A 23,935-nucleotide genomic window follows, 5' to 3' on the forward strand; every position below is an offset into this window, starting at 1 on the left:
GCGAACTAGAGGAAAAACAGGCAGATTCCTCCTCTATTTACAAACTCCTGGGGATGCAACAAGTGGGCGCGGTGCGTCGACTTCCGGATCTGACATCGACAAATTTTTAGAATCGAGCCGTCGACTTCGTCGAGGCTTCGCTACAGCCCTAGTCACAACACACCGTATTTAAGGGCTAAAAAATGGATTTTCTATTATATTTTTTCTTTAAACAACTTCATCTCTGCTCAAAACTACAAAACTTTCAAGCATTTTGAGGATTTTAACCCTCAAAATGCTAGTTTGATTATTCAATGACATTACTGTAGTTTATGAAACACACACACACACACACACACACACACAATTTTCAAACAAAACACCTGTTTCTGTCTGGGGTGTTAATTATAAATCGGTCTGTTATGAAATCTCTAAAATAATTTTTTTTTGCATGAATAGTTTTTGCACCTCAACAGTAAAATTCACGACTTTATTGTGTCATTATTGGGACAAAAATGTCCACTACTAAAAACAGCTTTAAAAATGATACAGATTAATATTGTTTCTGCTTTTTGGGCTTAAATCTCGTGATCAGCTTCAGTTCTGATCTAAACAAACAAATATTGAATATTTTTCTGATCTTTAACCTATATATGCTAGCCTGATTATGTCATGCTAGTTTTTTATGAAAAAAAGCACAGAAGAAAAATTTTACATCAAAAATATTTTGGGTGACTGAAATATAGTTTTTAAATCTGCCTTGGATATGTCAATAATGTTCCATAACATCTCTTCTTTTTTTCTTATCAGTATTTTTGTAGCAACAGATTTTAAATTTACCACCAGGGTCTGAAATAAAATTTTTGTCTCACAGGCAAAGCTACCAGCCGAAGTTGTAAATGATTTAGATCCACCCAGAGCGTGTTATTCTATAATAACAACAATATAATTAAAACATCAAAACAACGTTTTGGTCATTTCTGATTTTTTACAAATACCTTTAATGAACTCATTCATTGAAATCTAGTCAGACTGACTTTCTCTGTCCATGAGACCTGGCCCCCTGCTTCAGCCTACTTTGGGTCATAGTCCCTGCACCATGAAAATATCTGAAAGTGTGTCAGGGCTTATATTGGACCTCTAGTCAGGTTTAACTTGCTTCATGGTGCTAAAGCCTCTTTCACACTCAGCAATGAGGGAGGGAGGGACGGGACCAGGTCCAACAATGCCAGCAAATCAGGGCTGTGATCCATGACATCGTCCCGTGCATTTCTGTATGCTGATCCCACTATAAATCACTTTTGTTCATCCAGACTGCAAAGAATTAAAACAGAATTTATTACAAATACAATTATATTTGTACATTTGCATACTGTAAACATTACGACTGGGCAATAAACCGAAAATGTATCGTTACTGAAATTTCTGACTCTTATTGAGATCATTTTTCCCATGTCAATAAATATGATAATAAAAAATGAAAAAATGTGTGTAGGTTGGAAACGTTCACGCCCCTTTAAGAAGCTGTACCACCTTGAGTCAGGTAAAAAGGTGACTAAACGTAATAAACTTGACAGCCCCATCTAGTGGACAACATTTGTCTCTGCACATACCTGTACTTGCTGTCCCTTTATCGTTATCGAGGTGAAATCCTCAACATATTGTGTTACCAGAGATGGAAAGTAACGAATTACATTTACTCACGTTACTGTAATTGAGTAGCTTTTTTGTATATTTATACTTTTTAAGTCGTTTTTAAAAGCTGTACTTTTACTTTTACTTGAGTAAGTTTTTAAAAAAGAATTGTAATTCGCTACATTTTAAATCATATCCGTTACTGAGTAAAAACAAATTATAGGCTTAATAAATTACAAATATTACGTGTAGCAGCGTCGGAACGGGAAGAGACACCTGCATGAGCACCGCGTCTAAACCGTGGGGGGTGTGGGGGTGTACACTTTTGCTCAAAGACATCAGTTCAGTTCCTCAACTCGCTGTTTACCTCCTCTCTCCCTCCTCTCCTGTGTGTTGGATCCCGCACCTTCGCGCGCCGGTGTGACGTCATCAGAATTCTGCTCGGTTCGGTAGCCGGACTCGGTTCCGTGTTTGAAATTGTTTGTCTACCGCTCCCCATGGAAGCAGCAAAATAACGTTTAGCGCTCATAACGAGCGGATTCTCAGCGCTTTGCTCATAAAACAGAAGACCTGCAGGCCTCTGTGAGTTAAAACATCCTGATACTGTTCAGTTGTAAACATTGTGCTCCATCCCTGTGTTTGAACTCAGAAGATGCTGCTTGATGCCGCAGATATGTGATGATTTAGCTTGTTTCTTTATTTTACTCCAGAATACGAGATTAAATTATTACTAAAGCAGTTCAGTGTAGTTAAATTAGTCATTCACATGATTCTAACATGCTGCAGTGTGTATGTGCGCGCTTGCGTGTGCATGTGCAAGCGTGTGTGTGTGTGTGTGTGTTACACATATAGGACTGCATGAGACAGCATGGTTTCATCAAATCCATGCATCCTATATCTTGGCTGAAGTAATGGCTCAGGAAAATAACTTGTATTTCATAAATAATGACGTCTCTGCAGTGTTTATGATAATGTTTTATCTTATCTTTGGTCTGGGAGGTGTAACTTATCATGATACAAGCCTTTTAAAACATGTTCAAGTGTTACAAGAGGAGATGAATGCATGAATTTAAAGTTTGGAGACCAACCTTCACAGTTTGGAGGCTCACGCTGGTGAGGAGACACCATTAGTTCTAGTAACACCTGGGCTCCCAAGGCCTGTTCTGACAGGATGGACGTTACGGGACCCTAAAGGATTCCAGTTGGACGATTGGAGGATTATTTAGGAGGATTGGAATGAACAAACTGATTTCAGTGGTGAAGGGTTAAATGATTGAGTGAACCCACTACCAAGGATGAACTCTGCTAGCTTTAAAAATCAGCTGCTCTAAATAAGCATGAAGGTCAGAGAGGAGCTCTAGGATGGACATGGATAAAGGAACTGTAATGTAGAGGTAAAGTAGGGCAGGGCCAACGTTAGCAGCTGTCATACGGTCCATCTGAAATGTTTGACTTTCATTTAGCTTGTTATGTGACAGGTTAGAGCACAGTCTCATGTTAGAGTTTTGTCATGAGAACATTGAGATAGCTCACATACTGATGGCATCTAAAAAAAAATTTCTCTCAAAATAAAGAATAATTTTAATCACAATTGAAACTTACCATCCTAGAAAAACCTCGTCCAATCAATGTGCATGTCCTGTTCTCACTCATTGGATAGAAATCCCTCCTTCAAGCCTTGCATGTTTGAGTGTGTGTGTGTTGTGAACTGGCGTTGTGATTTAGCACTACTTAGTTGTAGCTATCCTTACGCTGACAAAAATGTAACTAAGTAACTTTTACTTTGAGTACATTTTGTTTACGATACTTTTTATTTTTACTTGAGTAAAAATTTAGGCAAGTACTTTTACTTGTAATTGAGTAAAAAATTATCAAAGTATTGGTACTCGTAATTAAGTAGGAAATTTTAGTACTCTTTCCACCTCTGTGTGTTACTGACTTTAGGCCGTATCGCCCAGCCCTAGTAAATATACGATAATGTTAATCAGCATAACTCGACTGTTTGGTGATCACATTTTGTATAATTAGAATTACTTAGCCATATTTCACAACTGAACTTAAGAGCATAGACATGTTAAAAAAGCAAATTTTACTAACGTGCACATTTTCTTTCCAATAGCACGTACGGTACGAAACAGCACTTTCCTTTTTGAGCTCGTTTGCGCTGACGTTAGCGCCGACGCTGTGGGAATCATGAGTAGGCTCAGATTGAGCCTGGACATGGATGTGCAGGCAACGACGCATTTGCTGTTCTCGTGTTATCGAATAGTCTCAAGCTTCATTGTCTTATTTCCTGATGAGTTGTTACATCCTTTTCTCCAGCGGCAAACGGTGTTGCTCATTTGCACAGATCCCGGTTCATAATGTAGCTAGTGTCTTATGACACCGCTGTCTCCGATTCGCCCCTTTTCATTACATCTTCATGTTGCCACTGGTCCTGGTTGTTTCTCTTCCAGTTTGATGAGTTTTCTTTTTGAAGGCTGGCTGACTCCAGGTTAAAAAAACAACAACCACATTTTGCCGCTAGTTTTAACTCGAAGCTAACTGTAAAAAACCAGCAGCTCGGAGAGGTAATCTGGAGCAAGGCCATGCAAAGATTTAAAAGCCCATAAAAGCACCTTGTACTGGATTCTAAAACGAACAGGCAGCCAGTGCAGCGAGGCCAGGACAGGAGTAACATGCTCCGTCTTTTTCGTCCCAGTGAGCAGCCGTGCAGCAGCATTCTGCACCAACTGAAGACGTGAGAGGTGGAATTGTGAAACACCAAGGTACAAAGAATTACAGTAACCAAGCCTTGATGTAATAAAAGCATGAATTACTGTTAGATAGACAGACAGAGAGACAGACAGACAGACAGAGGGTGCTTCTCAATGTCAGGGCGCATGGCCTTGCGAGGCGATGTCTTGCAAGGCCAGGCGCCTTACTTACGAGGACACTGTCCTTCCTTGGTCAAAAACGGTTAAATTGAACAGACTTGCATCACGTGACGGCGGCTTCCACGGCGGTCACGTAACGTCACATGGGAGATAACGTTATATTTTATATGTATTTGTTTCAATATAAATATATAACAAGCCTTTTACTTTTCAAAGTGTGTATATGTTTAATAAATTAAATATATAAGTGAGTTACTACCCACTAGCCACCGAAGCTGCAACTACTAAGCAACTAACCAACCATAGATAACTTTTTTGGATCTAAAAAACATTTTAAATTGGTTGTCTTACTTTTAAACTTGAAATTTGCCCCCGAAGTAGCTGCCGGCTTCTGATCCGCCGTCCTTTTGAAAATACTGCTGTGTATTCTGGGTAATGTTTGACCATGGCTAGGCTACAAGACACCTCCCATGTATCCTCGCTCAGCTAGCTAAACGGCTAACAAATGGAGAACACATTAGAGCCCTGCACTGAAGCCCTAGGCCCTCGGGTCGGCCCGGCCCGAGGGCCTAGGGATTCAGGCCAACGGCTGTGTAATTACCTCAGACACGGGCCGGGCGCCTTTATTTTTAATCGAATTCATAAAATAAATTGAAACACTTAAACGCAGCAGTAGAGCCCTGCACGGGACTGTTTTCTTCATCCCGCTCCTGCCCGCTCCCGCTGAAATTCTGGCCATTACCGCCCGCACCCGTAGCGTGCATGTCTACTCCCGCCCGCAACCGCAAAACTCGGAGAAATTATTACCTCACAATAAAAGAGATGTATTGAGTTTGCGTCCTCAACATGTCATTTTATAAGCTATACCAGGGGTCGGCAACCCGCGGCTCTTCCATCCATCTGACGAGGCTCTCTGTGCTTGTAAAATAATGAATGGATATTTAAATAAAATGCTTTATATTTTACTGAATTAATTTTTTATCTGTAAGTCAATTCTAAATGTAAAGATTGTCTGCGTAAACCTGAACAGGTCCAACCAGGTCTTACTGTGAGACCGGGTTGACGAGTCACGCTTGTGCGTAATCATAGGCGCTTCTGAGCTGAAGAGGATGTGAGATTCTGGGATTCTCCTCAGACGACTCCTGGATGTGTCGCCACATTGGAGACAGGAACAAGCGCTATTCAGCCAAAGTTTCATAATCAGGGAACATTTTCTAAGTGACAAGTCTCTCTGAGAGACAGGGTTTGGAAAACACTCGCTTCAGTTGGAGGAATCTTCCTGCATGCGCTCTGGTTCTGCGACGCGCTCCAAGCCCCTCTCCACATCTTCAGCTCGCTGTGCACATATGCGCTTGCAGTGAGCTGCGCTGAGCAGTGTCCAGCTCAGATGGGAATCTTTTCTTGGGTGATTTAGCTACATCTGCGATGTGCTTAGAATAAAATGTCAGTTCGTCTGCATGCGTCGGGGTAATTCTTTCTATTCTTTCTCCGTCAAAATAAACGGTCAAATACGGGAACTATCCGGTCAACACAAGTCCTGCTTTTAACTGTTCTGTTTTCTTGTGAAAATTGTTGCAAAGAGATAAAATTTAACTTGATTACCACCAGAGCCAGGAGCACTGCTCCGTTATCTCCGTGACGGTAAATGAGGGAGAAACAAATTGATCGGATCCTGCATGTCTTTTAACACATTGGTCAGGATTGACACACTTTGTTTTCATTTAGTTGGTTAAAAAAAAGTCGGGCTCGGGTCGGGCCAGAGAATCCTGAAAACCTTTTCGGACCGGGTCGGGCTGGGGCTCCACCCCCTCGGGCCGGGCACGGGCTCAGATTTTAGGCCCGTGTAGGGCTCTAGAAAACATGCCTCGGTAGAACATGAACATTGGAACACGTTTTGGCGGCTCCTGATGACATATCTCCTAGGCAACCGAGGCGGGGCCAAGACATCAAGGCAAGGTTCCTTCCTAAGAAGCACCCCAGAGAGATAGATAAATGCATTTTTATGATTTCAATTTGAGGAATTTATGTATATAATATAAGATATAAGACAGCTTGAAGGGAGTTAACATAAATATTTTACAGGAGGAAAAATATGGTGCTGGTTCTGGTCTACAGGGCCTTACATGGACAAGCACCATCATACACTGGTGATTTTCTCAGTCCCTACACCGGCAGCAGGACCCTGAGGTCCAGTGACCAAAGCCTACTGGTTGTGCAGCACCAGACTAAAGGTCAAAGGTGACAGATCATCTGCTGCTGTGGCCCCCAGACTCTGGACCTCTCTCCCCCTGAGCCTGAGATCAGTGGACTCAGTGGTCTCCTTTAAACTCACCAGTTCAGGCTTTGGTGGGACGTTCACCACCCTCTCCTTGTTCTGCCTTTCCACTGATTTCCTCCTTTCTTAATAATAATGCTTTTAATCTGTTTCGGGAATTTAGGGTCATTTTAATTCAACCTCTCTGAGTCACACTTTAGCTTAAAAAGCGCTTTATAATTAAAATCTGATTGACTGGTTGATAATTTTCTCGTTCTCTTTCCTCACATCTTTAAATCTTTACTTTTTTTCATTTTTATGATATTTTATTTTAACACCTTTTTAATTGTTGGTTTTTGTGAAGTTTCATAATTTTTATCTTGAGGTGTCTCTGTCAGTGCGCCCCAGGGCAGCTGTGGCTACATCGTAGCTCATCCCCACCCGTGTGTGAATGTGTGAATGATTCACTGTAGCGTAAAGCGCTTTGGAGTCGTCACTCTGAGAGGCGCTATACAAGTGTGGGTCATTTATCATCATTTATAAATAATAGCTCTTTCTTTCTTTCCTTTCTGCCATTTTATTAATGGTTTTATCATTTTAATTTTCTACTTCTTAGCTTTTTAAGGAGTTTCATTTTTGGGTGTGTTCTATGAGCTACAGCACTTTGGGTTGTGTGAGCAACAATAAATCTGCTCTTTAAATAAAATGGTCGTGACCTTCCATAGAAGCTGCTGCTGGAGCACTAAAGGGTTTCATCAACAGTTTATATGTAAACAGTTATTATAGCTGTCTCACACACACACACACACACACACACACACACACACACACACACACACACACACCAGTACCTGTGTCCATGCTGATGGATGATCCTGAAGTGGTAGCAGGTTTTCTTTAGCCGTGTTTAGCTAACAGCTGCAATAGAAACAAAGCAGGAGAGCTGATTAAGATGCTGCTTCAGAACAACACAGGAGATTAAAGATCCAACGCTTTGGTTCTGATCAGCTGAGGACACATCCAGTCTGGAAAAGAGGACCTTTGCTCACCAGAGTTCACGGAGTAGAGCTAACCGCTTTTTCCTCCAGAGTCACATTCAGATTCGGGCCTTTTCCGTCGGAGAGTGTGAGCAGGATGGATGAGAGAGCGAGCAGCGATCCTGCATCATGACCAACTCAGATGAGCGAGTCTGATAGAGGGAACCTCTTCAGTCTGATGAAAGCAGCAAAACGAGCGCGTTTCTCAGAGAGGCCAAAGGAACAGCAGCAGATCCAGAGGGCAGGAAGTCCAGAGAAAAGCTTTTCTGACCCATCACCTGCTTTTGGAGCTCCGATTTTCACGAAGACCGCAGAATATCTTCTCTGCTTCTGGAAAGAACTCCACCAAGTTGTTGAGGAGGAGAAGAAAGTTTCCACAGCCTGGTGAGAAGATTTCTGCAGCAGCAGCAGTTAGTCGCTTTAGCTGATCAACTCTCCCAGAGACTGAAGTGAAGACGTTTTTACTGCAGAGCCTCAAATGTTCTCCTCAAACACCACAACAACAAGCTAGCTCTGCTAGCAGCTTCCGGTTTCTGCTTCTTCCGGTGGTCGGTGACCAGCGTAAAGGTGCACTAGCGCCACCTGCTGGCAGGATAAAAATTTATTTTGTTCCACAGACCTGTGTTCCAGTGGCGGCTGGTGAAAAATATTTTTGGTGGGGCTGTGCTATTTTTTTTTAACAAACTTGTGCTTTCTGAGCTTTGTGCACAACTTCACTATTTCCTGAATTAAGCACAGCTCTTTTATTTCCTGTCTTACATCATTGGACAAACTGATTAATCCAGGTGTGTCTGACTATTGGCACACTGCCTTGCGGACCAAGGTTGAAAAATACTGCATTAAATTGCACATAAAATAACATGACCATAAATGGTAAAAAGGCAATGCGAGAGGCAAGTAACAAAAACATTTTGTTTAATTTCAACATTTGAGTGAACACGAAAAATTATGAGCAGGTCACTGTTACAGTAATGGTAGTAAACACTACTTAGACAAAATGCCAGAAATTTACACTGTTAGGACTTATGGAAAGTGGAAACACTTTCATAGGAAATAATGTCATCAGTATCCTCTTACAAATGTCATATTTCCCACTTCCCAAGCTGGGAAATTTGTTTGCTGCAGCAGAAGTGTAACAAGTAAAATGGAATCAGATTGATGTATGTACAAATTTACTTGAAATACACATTTACATGATTAAATATGTATAATAGGTATGTGTGTTGACATTAGTTTTTACAGTTATTGCACATTAAACAATGTACATGTTATTAAACAAATGTCCCGGTTTGTGGGACAACCAAGGATTTCTGATTCTGATTGTCTTGTTTACAGAAATGTAATGTACAGCTTACCTCTGCACCCAGCTGCTGTTCTGCTTGTCCAAACGTCCTCCGTTTCTTTGTTGGCTGCTGCACTGATGCGCTGCATTCCTCAGTCAGAGAATGAATGGAGTCCCTAATGAGACACAAGTTCCACATCCACCTTCTGTGGATCCCAGCCGTTTTGAATAATAAACACAGAAAGCAAAATAACGCATTAGCGTGATTGCATCCAGCAAAGTTGAGATATCAGGTGTAGGATTACAGCTGAATCTGTAACGCTCTACCTGTAAGAACTCTGAGGCTCGTTTTCGGATCTCAGACATCAGTTCTGGTTGCTTTACAGCCAGACAGGACACGGGGAGAGATAAAGTAACCGACTGCTTAAAGGAGTTCATTTTATTTGTTTTGCCTTCATTTTTCTGTTACTTGTGTTGAGATGTTTTAAATAGTAACTGAAGCTTTACGTGAGCTATGCTACGTACACAAGTGGTCTATTTTTCACCATCTACTTGACCACAACATAACCTTTGATTTGAGGACATAAACCCACTTTCTATCTGGCCTCCAAACCCAGAAGGTTCTGCTCGGTGCTTGTTTACATACAAGAAGACAAAAACCCATCTCAATGCCACCCAAAGACCTCCTCACCCATCTCCACACCACTCAAAGACCTCCTCACCCATCTCCACACCACCCAAAGACCTCCTCACCCATCTCCACACCACCCTAACACCTCCTCACCGACAGAGCTCTCAAGTTAAAAGAAAAGTTCAGAGTGAGATTTCTGGGGATGAAGGAACTAAATAGTTTCTGCTTCGGCTGCTGCGGCTCCTCTACCTCACTCTCTTTTCCCAACTGTTTTTGTTTATATTTTATTTTACATCCACCTTGCTACAAATAACCACAAAAACAATAACTATCTAATCCAGGGGTCGGCAGCCTGTTCCCATCAAAGAGCCGTTATTATTTGTTTCCCACAGAAAATGCTGGGAGCCGCAGCAGAGAGCTGCTTTAACCAATCACAGCAGCAGACAGCAGCCAATAACGGTCGCTCGTGTACGTCAAAGTTATCTGTCAACAGAAGATAAACAAAACAGTTTGTATAAAATGGATCCAGAAGTTGTTGCCCGTCTCTGCCTACAATATGTTGATATTTTTCACCCTGTTAGTGGTTTTACTGAGCAGGTGCCACTTTAGTCGCCATGTTTCTTTTTAAAACGTGTTTCAACTGTTCAGAATACAAATCCAGGCTCTGTCTCGCAGGGCCGTGCAGAGACCTTTGAAGGGGCGGGTGCTCAAAGTTAAAAAGGGGCAAAACCTTTAAACAGATTCACGATCCAACAAGTCTCAAAATTCAGATAATGAGACCCTTGGGTTCACACAACATAAAAACTAGGGCACCCACCTCCGTACCTAGTGTTTTTAACAAGTTTCCACTTCGTGATGAGGTGTTCAGGGATCCCCCAGCTTACCTTGTCCACAGTCATACATACCGGTATTATGCCGTCCAAGAATAAAAAGCGTACTGTTCAAAGCTGTATGTCCCATTCTCATCCTTGTTATCACTTGATTTCTGTTACTCATTTGAATGACTTCCATTCTTCCAACCTTTCCCTTTAATTTGTACAAAATGTCTTCCTTTCTTGTCCCTTATCCATTGTTCTTGCCATTCATCCACAATCTGCTGTCTAATAACTGGTTTCACCTCTGCAACACTATATGGAACCTCCATCATAGTATCCAGTTTCGTTGCCTGCTTTGCATAATAATCAGCTATTTTCATTACCCTCTACTCCACTGTGAGCTGGAATCCACATAAATCTAACGCTGACATTTCTTTAATTGATAACAATACTGACATGGAGTCTGAGCAAATAATACTTTTCCTAACACCTTTTTGTTCTATCCACTGTAAACTAGGGCTGTCGCGATTGAGGAATTCCCCCTGCGGTGAGTCAGGGCAGCTCAATATTGCGATTTGCGATATTATTGCACCTCGTTTTTATTTATGTACTTAGCAAATTTGTTTGTTAATTACTAAACTCATGGCAATATTTCCTTTGAAACATTGTGCTTACACATTTAAAAAATGTTAGAAAAAAATACATGGCCATTTTTAACACTTTATTGAATGCAGATCAAAGGGCAGTAACGGCATTCTCTGACTGAACTTAAAAACAACATTCAGGAGGTTTAACTTTGAAATGCAAATTTGGCTGCAACATCTAACAGAAATAAAAAAAAAGTGCCCTACTATCTCCTCGATCAGCGCGGACTTTACCTCTCAGCATGCGCTGTCGCGAGATTTAATCAAGTGCGGGAATTGCGGTGGCACGTCATGCAGCGCGGTGGGTTTCTCAATATCGCGATATATTGTTCTTGCGATTATTGTGACAGCCCTACTGTAAACTACATGAAATGGCTAACATTTTGTCATGTTCCTGAGCTGAGGTGAGCACCTTTCCACAATAACCAGCTCTGAGGAAATTTTCCACAGGTGAGGAGCGGAGGGAGCTGCAGGTGTGCCGAATCTCCGATCTGGAGGTCGGGTATGAAGGGAGGATGGAGACACCACACTACGCCGGATGATTGCACCTGTTAGGTAGCCCCAGCCTCTCGACTTCGTTTGCTCGTTTGCTTGTTAGAATTACAGTAAATATTGGATTTTTTGGCTCTGAACCCTGGACTGTTTTATCTGGATTACGCTTTTGGATTTTCCTCTGAAGCCTGTTTGTTCTGTTCAGGATACTCAACTCTACACACTACTCTCGCTGCTCGAACCCCAGAGTTCCAGAACCATGTCCCATCCTCCTCTTCAACGCCTGCTCGTTTAATCTTCGCGGCCTCATCCACCTCAGCCCGCTGTGTCACCACCTACGCTCACCTAGGCTGACACCCTTTCCGCATATCTGGGACTATTAAATGGACTTTAGCCGAACGGCACACCCTCACTGGACCTTCCAATGCTCCTTTAGTCCCTGTTCTAAAATAAAAGGATTTTTCTTTACTCACCATTGAAGTCGTGTTGATTCTGCATGTCTTGGGTTAAACATCTCCCTCGAGTCATGACAGAATCATCCGACCAGCACGTTAACCCAGCGGAATCAGCACTCGCCAATCTAGCTAACAGGATGTCCCAGCAGGAGCAGACTCTTCCGGTGCTCATGGAGCAGCTGACAATTGCTAACCAGCATTACCAGCATTTGGAGGCTATGGTCCAACAGCTTCACGAGCGATTTCCAGCTCCAGCGCCAATCCCAGCTTCAGCTCCAGTCACCATTTCCGCTTCAAACTCGGAACCAACGCTGCGAACAGTGAGTCCGCCCGGACCGGAAACGGTCGGCCGTCCGGAAGCCACCCACTTCCGTTCAGCTCCTCCTCTGTCATGCCCTACGTTCTCGGGTGAGTTCGATGAGTGTTATGCTTTGTTGCTTCAGTGCCGCCTGGCGTTCGAGCGCTTCCCAAGTGCTTTCATGACAGACTCTTCTAAGATTTATTTTATTGTTGGACTTATGAGGGGAAATGCTCTTAGGTGGGCAGAGGCGAAGAGCCAAAACGCAGATTTCTTGTCTGGTTCGTATACTGACTTTATGGAGGAGTTTAAACAGACTTTCTGCAGTTCTGAGACCAAAACTGACATAAGAAAGAAGCTCTTGCATTTAACTCAGGGGAGGAGAATGGTGGCAGAGATGTCCAGAATTCAGGACTTTGGCGGCCATGACGTCATGGAATGACGACGCCTTAAAGGCAGCTTTTATTGAGGCCCTGAGTGACAGAGTGAAGAATCAGCTGGCTCTATACTGTGAACTTCCAGGACATTTTGTTTCGACATGCCCGACGGTGACAAAAGGTCGAGCCCACCAGTAGGACCAGGAGTCCTGGTGGGTAGTAACACAGGAAATCAATCCTCCCGCCTTCTCATCGAGTGTGCTGTGACTTGGGCAAATCAACGCCACCAGACTACTGCCTTAGTAGAAGAAGAAGAAGAAAATATCATGTCTATAGCGCCTCTCAAGATAAAAATCATGAGGCGCTTCACAAAAACAAAAAATATAAAAAATGTAAAAATATAAAAAAAGCATTTCGAAAATGTTTAAAAATATATTTAAAATGAGCAAGAATAAGCAATTGCGATTTAAAAGAAAAAATGTTAAGAAAGAGAGAGAGTGAATAGGAAAGAGGGAAATCAGTGGATCCTGAGGAAGGTGGAATAGGTGGGGAGAGCCGAATAAAGAGAGAAAGGTGAAGAAGGTCATACAAAAGCCAGCTTGAACAAGTGAGTCTTCAGCTGCTTTTTAAAGGAGACCACTGAGTCCACTGATCTCAGGCTCAGGGGGAGAGAGGTCCAGAGTCTGGGGGCCACAGCAGCAAATGATCTGTCACCTTTGGTCTTTAGCCTGGTGCTGCACAACCAGTAGGCTTTGATCACTGGACCTCAGGGACCTGCTGGGGGTGTAGGGACTAAGAAGATCACCAATGTAAGATGGTGCTTGTCCATGTAAGGCCCTATAGACCAGAACCAGGATCTTGAAATGAACCCTGAAGTTGACTGGCAGCCAGTGAAGCTGGAGGAGAAGCGGGGTGATGTGGGTGTGTTTGGAGGACTTGGTCAGAAGCCGAGCACAGGCGTTCTGAACCACCTGTAGACGGTTCAGGGAGGTTCTGCTCAGACACGTGAAAAGAGAGTTACAGTAGTCTAAGCGTGAGGAGATGAAGGTGTGGAGAACTGTCTCAAGTTCAGAGCGGGACAGAATGGGACTCAGCTTAGCAACGTTCCTGAGATGGAAGAAGGAAGAGCGAACAAGAGAACTGACATGAGAATCCAGGGTGAGAGCTGGGTCAAAGGTCACGCCAAGATTCCTGACGGAAGGTTTGGTGTGGGAAGCAAGCTGACCAAGAGAGTCTCTGACTTTGGGAACCAGCTTGTCTGGGGCACAGATAAGGATCTCAGTCTTATCTTCATTCAGCTGAAGAAAGCTCCCAGCCATCCAGGCTTTGATAGAGTCTAAGCAGGTGTGTAACAGCTGCAGCTTAGACATCTCATGGGGCTTAAAGGAGATGTACAGTTGGATGTCATCTGCATAAAGATGGTAGGAGATTCCTTTGAAGGAGCTCAGGATGTGCTAAAGAGGAAGCAGATAGAGGAGGAAGAGCAGAGGCCCCAGCACAGAACCTTGTGGGACACCATGGGTAAGAGAGGTGGTGGAGGACCTAAACTTGGAGACGGCCACAGAAAAGGAGCGCTCAAAGAGATAAGAGGAGAACCACTCCAGAGCAGATCCTGATAGGCCTACCCAGTCTCTCAGCCTCTCCAGTAGCAGGTGATGGTCAACAGTGTCAAAGGCTGCAGTCAGGTCCAGCAGGACCAGAACAGAACAGTCCCCTGTATCACTGAGTCAGAAGGTCATTAGAGACCCTAAGAAGAGCTGTTTCAGTAGAATGAGCTCTACGAAAACCTGACTGGAAGCTATCATAGATGTTATGTTCATCAAGAGCAGCTGTGAGTTGTTTAGCCACAACCTTTTCCAAGATCTTGGAGATGAACGGAAGTTTAGAGATGGGTCTGAAGCTGCTATGGAGAGAGGGGTCGAGACTCTGTTTTTAAGAAGCGGGTGGATTACAGCGTTCTTAAAGTAAGCAGGGACCTGACCAGAAACCAGAGAAGCATTAATAATAGAGAGCACGCTGGGACCGATGGACAGAAAAGCACTTTTAAACAAAGATGAGGGTAAGATGTGGAGGGGGCATGCAGAGGTCTTCATAGAGTTAACTAGTTTGATCAACTCAGGCGAAGAAACCGGAGCAAAGCTTTCTAGGATGATGGGCCTGGTTGAGTCGGGAGGGGCAGCGATAAGGCTGAAGGAGAGATGCTAGATCTAACCTTATTGACTTTGTCCACAAAGAAAGACAGAAAGTTCTCACAGTCTGCAACAGAGTGGATGGAGGCTGTAGGAGAGGCAGGAGAGACGATGCTGCTGATGGTGTTTAACAGCACCTTGGGGTTCACTTTGCTCTGGGACACCAGGTTGGAGAAATAGGAAACCCTGGCATCTCTGACTGAAGAGTTAAAGGATGTCAGAAGATCCTTTAGGTGCAGCAGATGGACGTGGAGACGGGTTTTCTTCCACAAACGCTCAATTTTTCTGCATTGGCGCTTCAGGCTGCGAAGGCTGTCATTAAACCAGGGAGTAGGGTTCACTACAGGAACTGACCTGGTTCTGACAGGACAGATGTTGTCCAGAATGGAGAGGCAGTGCTCGTTAAACTGAGAAGTTAAGGAATCTGGGTCGTTATCAGAAGAACAGGGTGGATCAAAAGCAGCAGAAAAATTGCTAGCTGTGCTTTCATTAAGAAAACGAGAACTAACCATACGGCGAGCAGGAGGTGGGGACGCAGAAACTTACAAGTTAAAGAAAATGTAATGGTGATCTGAAATATAAACATCCTCAGGACAAACACTGCCAGCATTTAGACTCAGGGTAAAAACAAGGTCTAGAGTGTGCCCCCTGGTGTGTGTGGGGCCAGAAACATGCTGGGTAAAGCCGAAGGTGTCCATGAGGCTGGAGAAATTCATGGCAAAGAGATCGGAGGGATCATCAACAAGTCACCAACAATCACCAGTCTGGATAGCTTCACAGTGGAGGATAGAGTCACTAAACTCCTGAAGGAAAGAACTGTTTGGACCAGATGGATGATAGACCACAGCACAGTAGAACGGGTCCTTACGCCCGACTTTAATCAGCTGCAGTTCAAAGGAAGCAGAGGTTGTAGAGCTACATGGAAGATGGTCTCTGAAAACAACAGCTAGGCCTCCACCACGACCAGAACCCCGGGGCTGGCTAAGAAAAGAATAACCACTCAGGCAGAGTTCAATCAGACCAGAATAATCAGATGTTTGCTGCCAAACTTCAGTCAGAAACAGAAAATCCAGGTTTTTAGACAGAATTAGATCATTGAGCAGGAAGGTCTTATTGTTAACAGAGCGGGAATTTAATAGAGCCATACTGAGTGAGGTGGAGGAATCAGAAACTACAGAAACAGCTGGAGTTAGTGGACGTAAATTAGCAGGGTTAGATCCACGGTTTTTATACAAACCACTTATGGAGGGAACAGGAGGAGAAACCACTGAGGAATGAGGATAAACCGACCTTTAAAAACTTGGACAGATGAAATGCGCCGCAACGCGGCCTGGCGGAAATGCGGAAGTGGTGCTCAGGTCACCAGTCAAAGGACAAGAGGCTAGAACAGGGGTGTCAAAGATGCGGCCCGTGGGCCGGATCCGGCCCGCAAGCGGGTTTAATCTGGCCCGCAAGATGGTTGTGTAAACTTTATTTTCATACTTTACAATGTAGAGTGAAAATAAACTTATCTTTGTTAGCAAGTTTTCTCTGTAATGAGTATAAATAAAACAAAGCTGCGCTCAAGGCTCACAAAAGAACTTGAATCACATCCTGAAGTTGGCTGCCACTCAGGATGTGACTTGATGTTGATGTGCTGATGAAAGCTAAAAGATGTAAAGTAAAATGAGTCAAATATACTTTAAGTGCTGCATGAAACTGATCTTGCCATGTGATCTGTAAGCTCTTTGAATCACTAAGGAATGTTTATTTATTTATTTTTTATTTTTTTCAAATTTTCAAGTACACTTCAGGTGTTGTACTTGTAATACACTGTCCTCAGGCTCCAGCCTTGTTTTATATTGATTGAATTAAAACAAAGAAAACAATCTGAAGTTTTTTTATTTTTATTTACCGGTCCGGCCCACCTGGGACTAGATTTCCGTCAATGTGGCCCCTGAGCTAAAATGAGTTTGACACCCCTGACCTAGAAGATCGCGCCGATGTTTACTAGATAAACCACGCTTTAAGAGAAGTCTTATTCTCACCTGGATTCCTGCTCATTTACCTCTTTTCCTCTGACGTTTTCCCGGGACCGGACAAACATCGCTAGAGGTGCGCAGCTCTGGATCGTCGATTGGTTCCGGGCCGGTACGCCGCTCAGGTAAACAAACAGGATGGTAAATCCTTGGTGCATCTTGGGCGATCGTGAACGGACGGAAGGACAAAAGAGTCTTGCGATCATAGGAGATGGTAGTGGGGACACTACTGAAGAAGATCGCAGACAGGAGCAAGGTGGAAAAGAGGAGGTTAGTGGAGAAAAGTTTGAAAAAGTGGCCGGTGACCGCGGCTAGGCCAAGCACAGGCGCCATCTTGCCGACCGGAAGTCATTCTTACCCCGTAGACTCGGGGTGCAAGCAGTCTCTGGTGGATCCCCAACTGGTTCGTGAATGGGGTATCTCTACTGAACTTCTTCCTGAGCCGTTGTCAGTTACCTCACTGGACGGAAGAGATCTGCCCACCATCACCCGCAGGACATTGCCACTCCAGCTCCAGGTTTCAGGTAACCACACAGAGACACTCTCACTATTTGTTTTCCCATCCCCGCAGAACCCTGTGGTGCTAGGACATTCGTGGCTCAAGAAACACAACCCGCTTCTGGACTGGCGAGCCAGCAGAGTCAAAACCTGGAGTCCGGAGTGTCATCTCACATGTCTAAACTCGGCTCCTACAGTGTCTAAGGACTCCAGCTTGGCACCTACTGAGCCCCCTGATCTCTCCCAGGTACCTCCAGCTCACGACCTTCAACAGTTGTTCAGCCGGGACCGCGCTGCCACTCTTCCTCCTCATCGCCCTTTTGATTGTGGTATTGATCTGTTACCGGGTGCTCCGTTGGCATCCAGTCATCTGTACAGCCTCTCAAAACCTGAACGTGACTGCATGCAAACCTACATAACTGAGGCTTTGGCGAACGGGACCATCAGACCATCTACTTCACCCCTGGGGGCGGGGTTCTTCTTCGTCGCCAAGAAAGATGGATCTCTCCGCCCTCGCATTGATTATCGGGGTCTTAATCAGATAACCGTTGAGGACAAGAACCCCCTACCCCTACTGTTGTCCACTTTCGAGCCAGTCCAAGACGCCACCATCTTCACACGGTTGGATCTCCATAACACCTATCACTTGGTTAGGATCCGCCAAGAAGATGAGTGGAAGACAGCTTTCAAGACACCTTTGGGGCACTTCGAATACCTTGAGATGCCTTTTGGTCTCACCAATGCTCTAGCGGTGTTCCAGAGACTGGTGAACTCTGTTCTGGGTGATTATTTGAATGACTTTGTGACTGTCTATCTGGATGACATTTTGATTTTTTCCAAGACCATCACCCAGCACCAGAGGCATGTTCGAGCTGTTTTACAACGGCTTTTGGAGAACAGACTGTTTGTTAAAGCAGAAAAATGTGAATTTCATGTACCTGTTGTGAAATTTCTAGGTTTTGTGTTGGAGAGCGGGCGACTGAAGGCAGACCCAGACAAAGTGCAAGTTGTGACAGAGTGGCCCACTCCTACCACCAGAAAACAGCTGCAGCTGACGGAGTTTACACGCTGGACCACGCATGGGACTGCATCGTCGGAGAGGGGAGAGCGGGCAGTAGAGGGCGACAACGTCCTCTGCTGCCCGCAGATAAACGGAGAAGGAAGTGATGCGCCACCATCAGCGTCAGCCTGAAGAAGCCGCCAGCTGTCGGCGAAACCGTAGCTACAAACAGGTAAACAAAACTGTTTCTGTGTTTAAAAAAAGAACGAAAGCATGGATTTACAAAGACACAGCAAGAACACACCTAAGCTGCAGCAATTTCTGGGTTTTGCCAACTTTTATAGACGATTCATTCGAAACTATAGTCAAACCGCTGCTCCACTAACGTCTCTCACCTCCACTTCTAAACCTTTTTCTTGGTCTCCAGAGGCCGAGGTAGCCTTCCAGAAACTCAAGAAGAGGTTCTCTGAGGCCCCGGTACTCTGCAGGCCTGACACCATGCAGCAGTTCACCTTGGAGGTGGATGCCTTGGACACTGGGGTGGGAGCGGTCCTCTCACAGGTATCCCCTGCAGATCACAAGCTCCATCCCTGTGCCTTTTTCTCCCGGCGCTTAACACCTACCGAGAACAGGTATGATGTGGGAGACCAGGAATTACTGGTCATTAAACTGGCTCTTGAGGTGTTGAGGCACTGGTTGGAGAGGGCTGAACATCCGTTTGTGATTTGGACAGATCACAAGAATCTGACTTACCTCAAGGAGGCTAAGAGACTTAACCCTCGGCAATACCGCTGGTCCTTGTTTTTCTCCCGTTTTAATTTTGTATTGTCTTATTGCCCAGGATCTAAGAACACTAAGCCCGACGCTCTCTCCCGCCAGTATGCCTCAGAGGATGACTCCATGCCTGGAACCATTCTGCCTCCTTCCTGCATTGTGGCAGGGGTCACCTGGACAATCAGGGACCAGGTTCTGGAGGCTCTCAAGGTCGACCCCGGCCAAGGTAATGGACCATCCAATAAACTGTTTGTTCCTCAGAGTCTGCGAGGAAGAGTCATCCACTGGGCTCACTCTGGGAAGTTCTCCATACACCCCGGGGTGGGACGAACCTTGGCACTAATCAAGCACTCTTTCTGGTGGCCCGCCATCTATAAGGACGTTAAGGAGTACGTGTCGGCGTGCCATGTTTGTGGCCAACAGAAAGGTACCAACCGACCACCAGCTGGATTATTGTGTTTTCTGCCTGTTCCGTCTAGCCCGTGGTCACATATAGCAATAGACTTTGTTTGTGGACTACCTTCCTCCCATGGTTTTACATCTGTACTGACTATTGTAGACAGGTTCTCCAAGGCCTGTCACCTGGTTCCTTTAAAGACCCTGCCTTCCTCTGTCGTGACTGCCCAGCTCCTGGTCAAGCATGTGTTTCGGCTCCATAGAATACCTACTGAGATCCTCTCGGATCGCGGTCCCCAGTTCGTGTTCAAGGTTTGGAAGGAGTTCGCCACCGTCCTGGGGGCCCGGGTCGCCTTAACCTTGGGATTCCACCCCCAAACCAATGGCCAGTGTGAGTGCATGAATCAGGAGCTGGGAGCCATGCTACACTGCGTGTGTGCCACAAACTCCTCTGCCTGGAGTGACCATCTCGCCTGGGTGGAGTACGCCCACAATAGCCACATCTCCACTGCCACTGAGTAAGAGGAAGATCGACATTTTTGGGGAAGGAAAGACAGGAAATAGGACGCGGAAACGGAGCGAAGCTCCAGAGATTTTCAGAATAAAGAAATGTACTGCCTTCCGGTTGCTTTACTTTAAAAAAAAGTTACTAACTGTGCGGCCCCGTGAGAAGTTATCACCTAGCTAGCGGTCTCCTTTGTTTTTCAGGTCCGTATTGGCGATTATAAAACGGACAGAACGTAAAACACAAACCTTTTGGAGCCACGTTGTAATTTTCTCCTGCTTGTTGTTGTGTCACCTGTACGTGACTTCAGGCACATCCCTGAATACAACTTTTTCCCCTCGAGGCTTGATCGCAGCACACTCTAGTGGCCAGTGGTGACCTCTGCAATAACTGCCTATTTAAGTCTGAATAATGTCACCCATGAGGGCTCCGCCGCTGTCTTGTTATAATGCTTCATCAGTTCCTCTTTTAAAAATTTGTCTCAACATTAAGGCCCTATCGATACAACCATTGACCATTTGAGGGGACAAACCCGGCTCTTGCTTGCAGTGGCAGATGTAGCAATTTGTGGGCCCAAGACGAACACAGACATAGGGCCCCCTTACACTAAATTTTCGACAATCTTATCTTTAACCGGATTTGTGAAACTCTCCCCTCTTCTGACATGATTTACTTTCACTTTTAATTAGTCCTCTTTTTTCCTGTCTTTCTCCCTTTGAGTGCTTTCTGCTTCCTGTCGGTGCTCTTGTGCTTTTGCCTTTCTTTTTTTTCTTCTATTTTCCATTTTGGTCTATGTTTTCCTCCTTCAAACATTTTCCATTGTCTTTCCTTTTCTGCTTCCTTTTGATGTTTACATTGAAAAATGACGTTACTTTTGGAAGTGAAGATAAAAGCTTTTTTAAAGCAAGCTGCTTCTTTCTCTTATTGGAGCCTCTAGGATAACTCCATTTCATGCTTAATGTTTGGACTACCGCTTCGAGTTTGCGCCCGCCTCTCTTCTTCTTCTTCTTCTGCTTTCTCTTCTTATTTGTGGTCTTATGGCACTTGGCAAAAAACAATTTGGTGCATTACTGCCACCAACTGGATTGGAGTGGAATGACTACCAATCACTTCCTGTTTGTGCATCAGCGTCTTAAGCCTGGTTTATGCTTCTCCGTCAGCTCCGCAAGGGACAGACACGTACGGATTGATGGAAGTGTTTTGCTCTCATACTTCTCCATCTCCTGGTGAGTGTTGCAAAGCAATTACCCGGCAGGACAACAGAGGGCGTAGCGCTGTTCTGTGGTATCCTGTCATGTATCGGTCCAAGATAGTGTGTTTATATTGTGTTTTTTTGTGTATATAAGAGACTTTTAACACGGACATATTTGTCTCTCATTCTCCCACCTCTTCATGCGCTCCCCACCTCTAAACCCATGTTTCCTGTCATTTCCGTCCACAAATAAAACGCTTGCTGCGCATCTTTTCACTCCTCCAGTCACGGGAGAATTAAATGTTCATATTTTAAGAGTTTTTTCGCGAGGTATACTTCAAGCTTCTCCGTGTCTGCCGCTAGTTATCCTCGGCTCTCTTTGCAATGGCGGTGCTGTAAACAACGGCGTCCTGACCAGTCACAAGCTTGCGTAATCAGTCTCGTTTGACTGATGTTTAAAAAAGTTTGCTCGACTCCGTACGTATTTGCGTGCCTGCTGGAGCCCTACGCAAGGACGGATAAATGGTGTTGCGTGTCTCCGCACTGACGCAGACGGAGAAGCATAAATCAGGCTTTAACAGACGGGTGCCAGCAGTCAGGGCTAGGGGGGCCCCCAACAGAAGGGGGCCCCAGGCAGCCACCGACCTACGCCTAATGGTAAAACTGCTACTGCTTGCTCGCAGAGGCCTTACTGTTTTAGGGAACTAAACCAGACAGTTGCCAGTGGGTCTAGTTCCTCGGCTGACCTATTGGCTTGAATCCATGGACCGTGTTGGCCAGGAAAAATCTTCCCCACACGGTTCCATGTTCTGAATCCCATCGGGCTTGGTGATGGAGGTATCGTAGAATTGTGATGCAGAGCATAATGCGCAGTTCTGATCCAGAGAAGCAGCACAAGCCTTGTTGATCACAGTCGGACCCTGAGGTTTTGGGATTAAAGGTCAAGCTGTCCTGAACTGGAGCACCCCTTATGAAAAAAAAGCTCTCAGTTGTACAACTGTCTAGGTAGCTTTATTAGGTCGAATACCTGGCATGAGATGATGTTGTCCTTTGGGGTCCTTATAAAAGCGACCCTTTTACTGAACCAAATTTTTAGCACAACAAAATTGGCCAAAAGGCTACAGTATGAAAGGTAAAAAATGAAAGTAAATCCATGTTTTTTGAGTTTTGTTATTTTATAGTTTCTCTGGTTGATTACGTGAAAGAAGAAAAAACAAGAAAAATCATAAACGTGTAACTACTGAACTAAAGTTAAAATGCAATACAAATTAGAAGGAATAGCAAAATGTTCAAATTTCAAAGTAATAAAAGGTAAAACTGTAATCAAGCAATTAAAATGTTAAATGTTACAAGATTAACAATGAAAGAAAAGTAAATGATTATAATATCAAGGAATGATTAAAGATTAACACATAAAAGGAATATAGAATTAAAAGTAAGTCATTAAGCTATCAAAGTTTTATGTAAATTAATCCATCCATCCATCCGTCCATCCATCCATCCATCCATCCATCTTCATCTGCTTATCCGGAGTCTGGTCGCGGGGGCAGTAGCCTAAGGTGAGAGACCCAGACTTCCCTCTCCTCAGCCACTTGGGCCAGCTTCTCCGGGGGAATCCCAAGTCGTTCCCTGGCCAGGTGAGAGACATAGTCCCTCCATCGTGTCCTGGGTCTACCTTTAGGTCTCCTACCGGTTGGACGTGCCCGGAAAACCTCACCAGGGAGGAGTCCAGGAGGCATCCTGACCAGATGCCAGAGCCACCTCAACTGGCTCCTCTCGAAGTGGAGAAGCAGCGGGTCTACTCCGAGCCCCTCCCAAATGACTAAGCTTCTCACCCTATCTCTAAGGGAGAGCCCAGCCACTCTTCGGAGAAAACTCATTTCGGCCGCTCGTATCCGCGATCTCGTTCTTTTGATCACTACCCAAAGCTCATGACCATAGGTGAGGGTAGGTCGGTAAATCGAGAGCTTCGCCTTCTGACACAGCTCTCTCTTCACCATGACCGACCGGTACAACGCCCGCACCACTGCAGATGCAGCACCAATCCGCCTATCGATCTCACTCTCCAGTTTTCCCTCACTCGTGAACAAGACCCTGAGATACTTAAACTCCTCCATTTGTGGCAGGACCTCATCCCTGACCTGGAGAAGGAATTCTACCCTTTTCTGAATCAAGACCATGGTCTCAGATTTAGAGGAGCTGATTCTCATCCCAGCTGCTCCACACTCGGCTGCAAACCGCTCCAGCGAAAGCTGAAGATCACGTTCTGATGAAGCCAACAGGACCACATAATCTGCAAAAAACAGAGACCTGATCCTCAGGCCACCAAAACGGATGCCCTCCACACCTTGGCTGTGCCTAGAAATCCTGTCCATAAAGGTTATGAACAGAATCGGTGACAAAGGGCAGCCTTGGCAGAGTCCAACTCTCACTGGGAACGAGCCCGACTTACTGCCAGCAATGCGGACCAAGCTCTGACACTGGTCACACAGGGACCTAACAGCCCATATCAGAGGGCCTGGTACCCCATAATCCCGGAGTACCTCCCACAGGGACCCCTGAGGGATGCAGTCAAACGCCTTCTCCAA

At 44.8% G+C, this 23,935-nt stretch overlaps 2 protein-coding genes across 3 annotated transcripts in view; one reads left to right on the forward strand and one right to left on the reverse strand.

Annotated features, from left to right (window-relative positions):
* LOC107396956 (gastrula zinc finger protein XlCGF26.1) overlaps positions 1-9,288 on the reverse strand; it is a 29,849-nt gene extending 20,561 nt beyond the window's left edge. Inside the window, 2 exon segments of the mRNA XM_015976807.3 lie at positions 7,596-7,662; positions 7,794-9,288. Of these exon segments, the coding sequence (XP_015832293.3) occupies positions 7,596-7,605 (10 nt within the window). The 5' untranslated portion in view covers positions 7,606-7,662; positions 7,794-9,288.
* The window catches only part of LOC107373102 (zinc finger protein 665), a 199,017-nt gene that overhangs the window by 56,649 nt on the left and 118,433 nt on the right, over positions 1-23,935 (forward strand). The gene's annotated exons all lie outside the window — the stretch shown is intronic.

Source organism: Nothobranchius furzeri, chromosome 2 (genome assembly GCF_043380555.1).
Source record: "Nothobranchius furzeri strain GRZ-AD chromosome 2, NfurGRZ-RIMD1, whole genome shotgun sequence".
Taxonomy (NCBI): domain Eukaryota; kingdom Metazoa; phylum Chordata; class Actinopteri; order Cyprinodontiformes; family Nothobranchiidae; genus Nothobranchius; species Nothobranchius furzeri.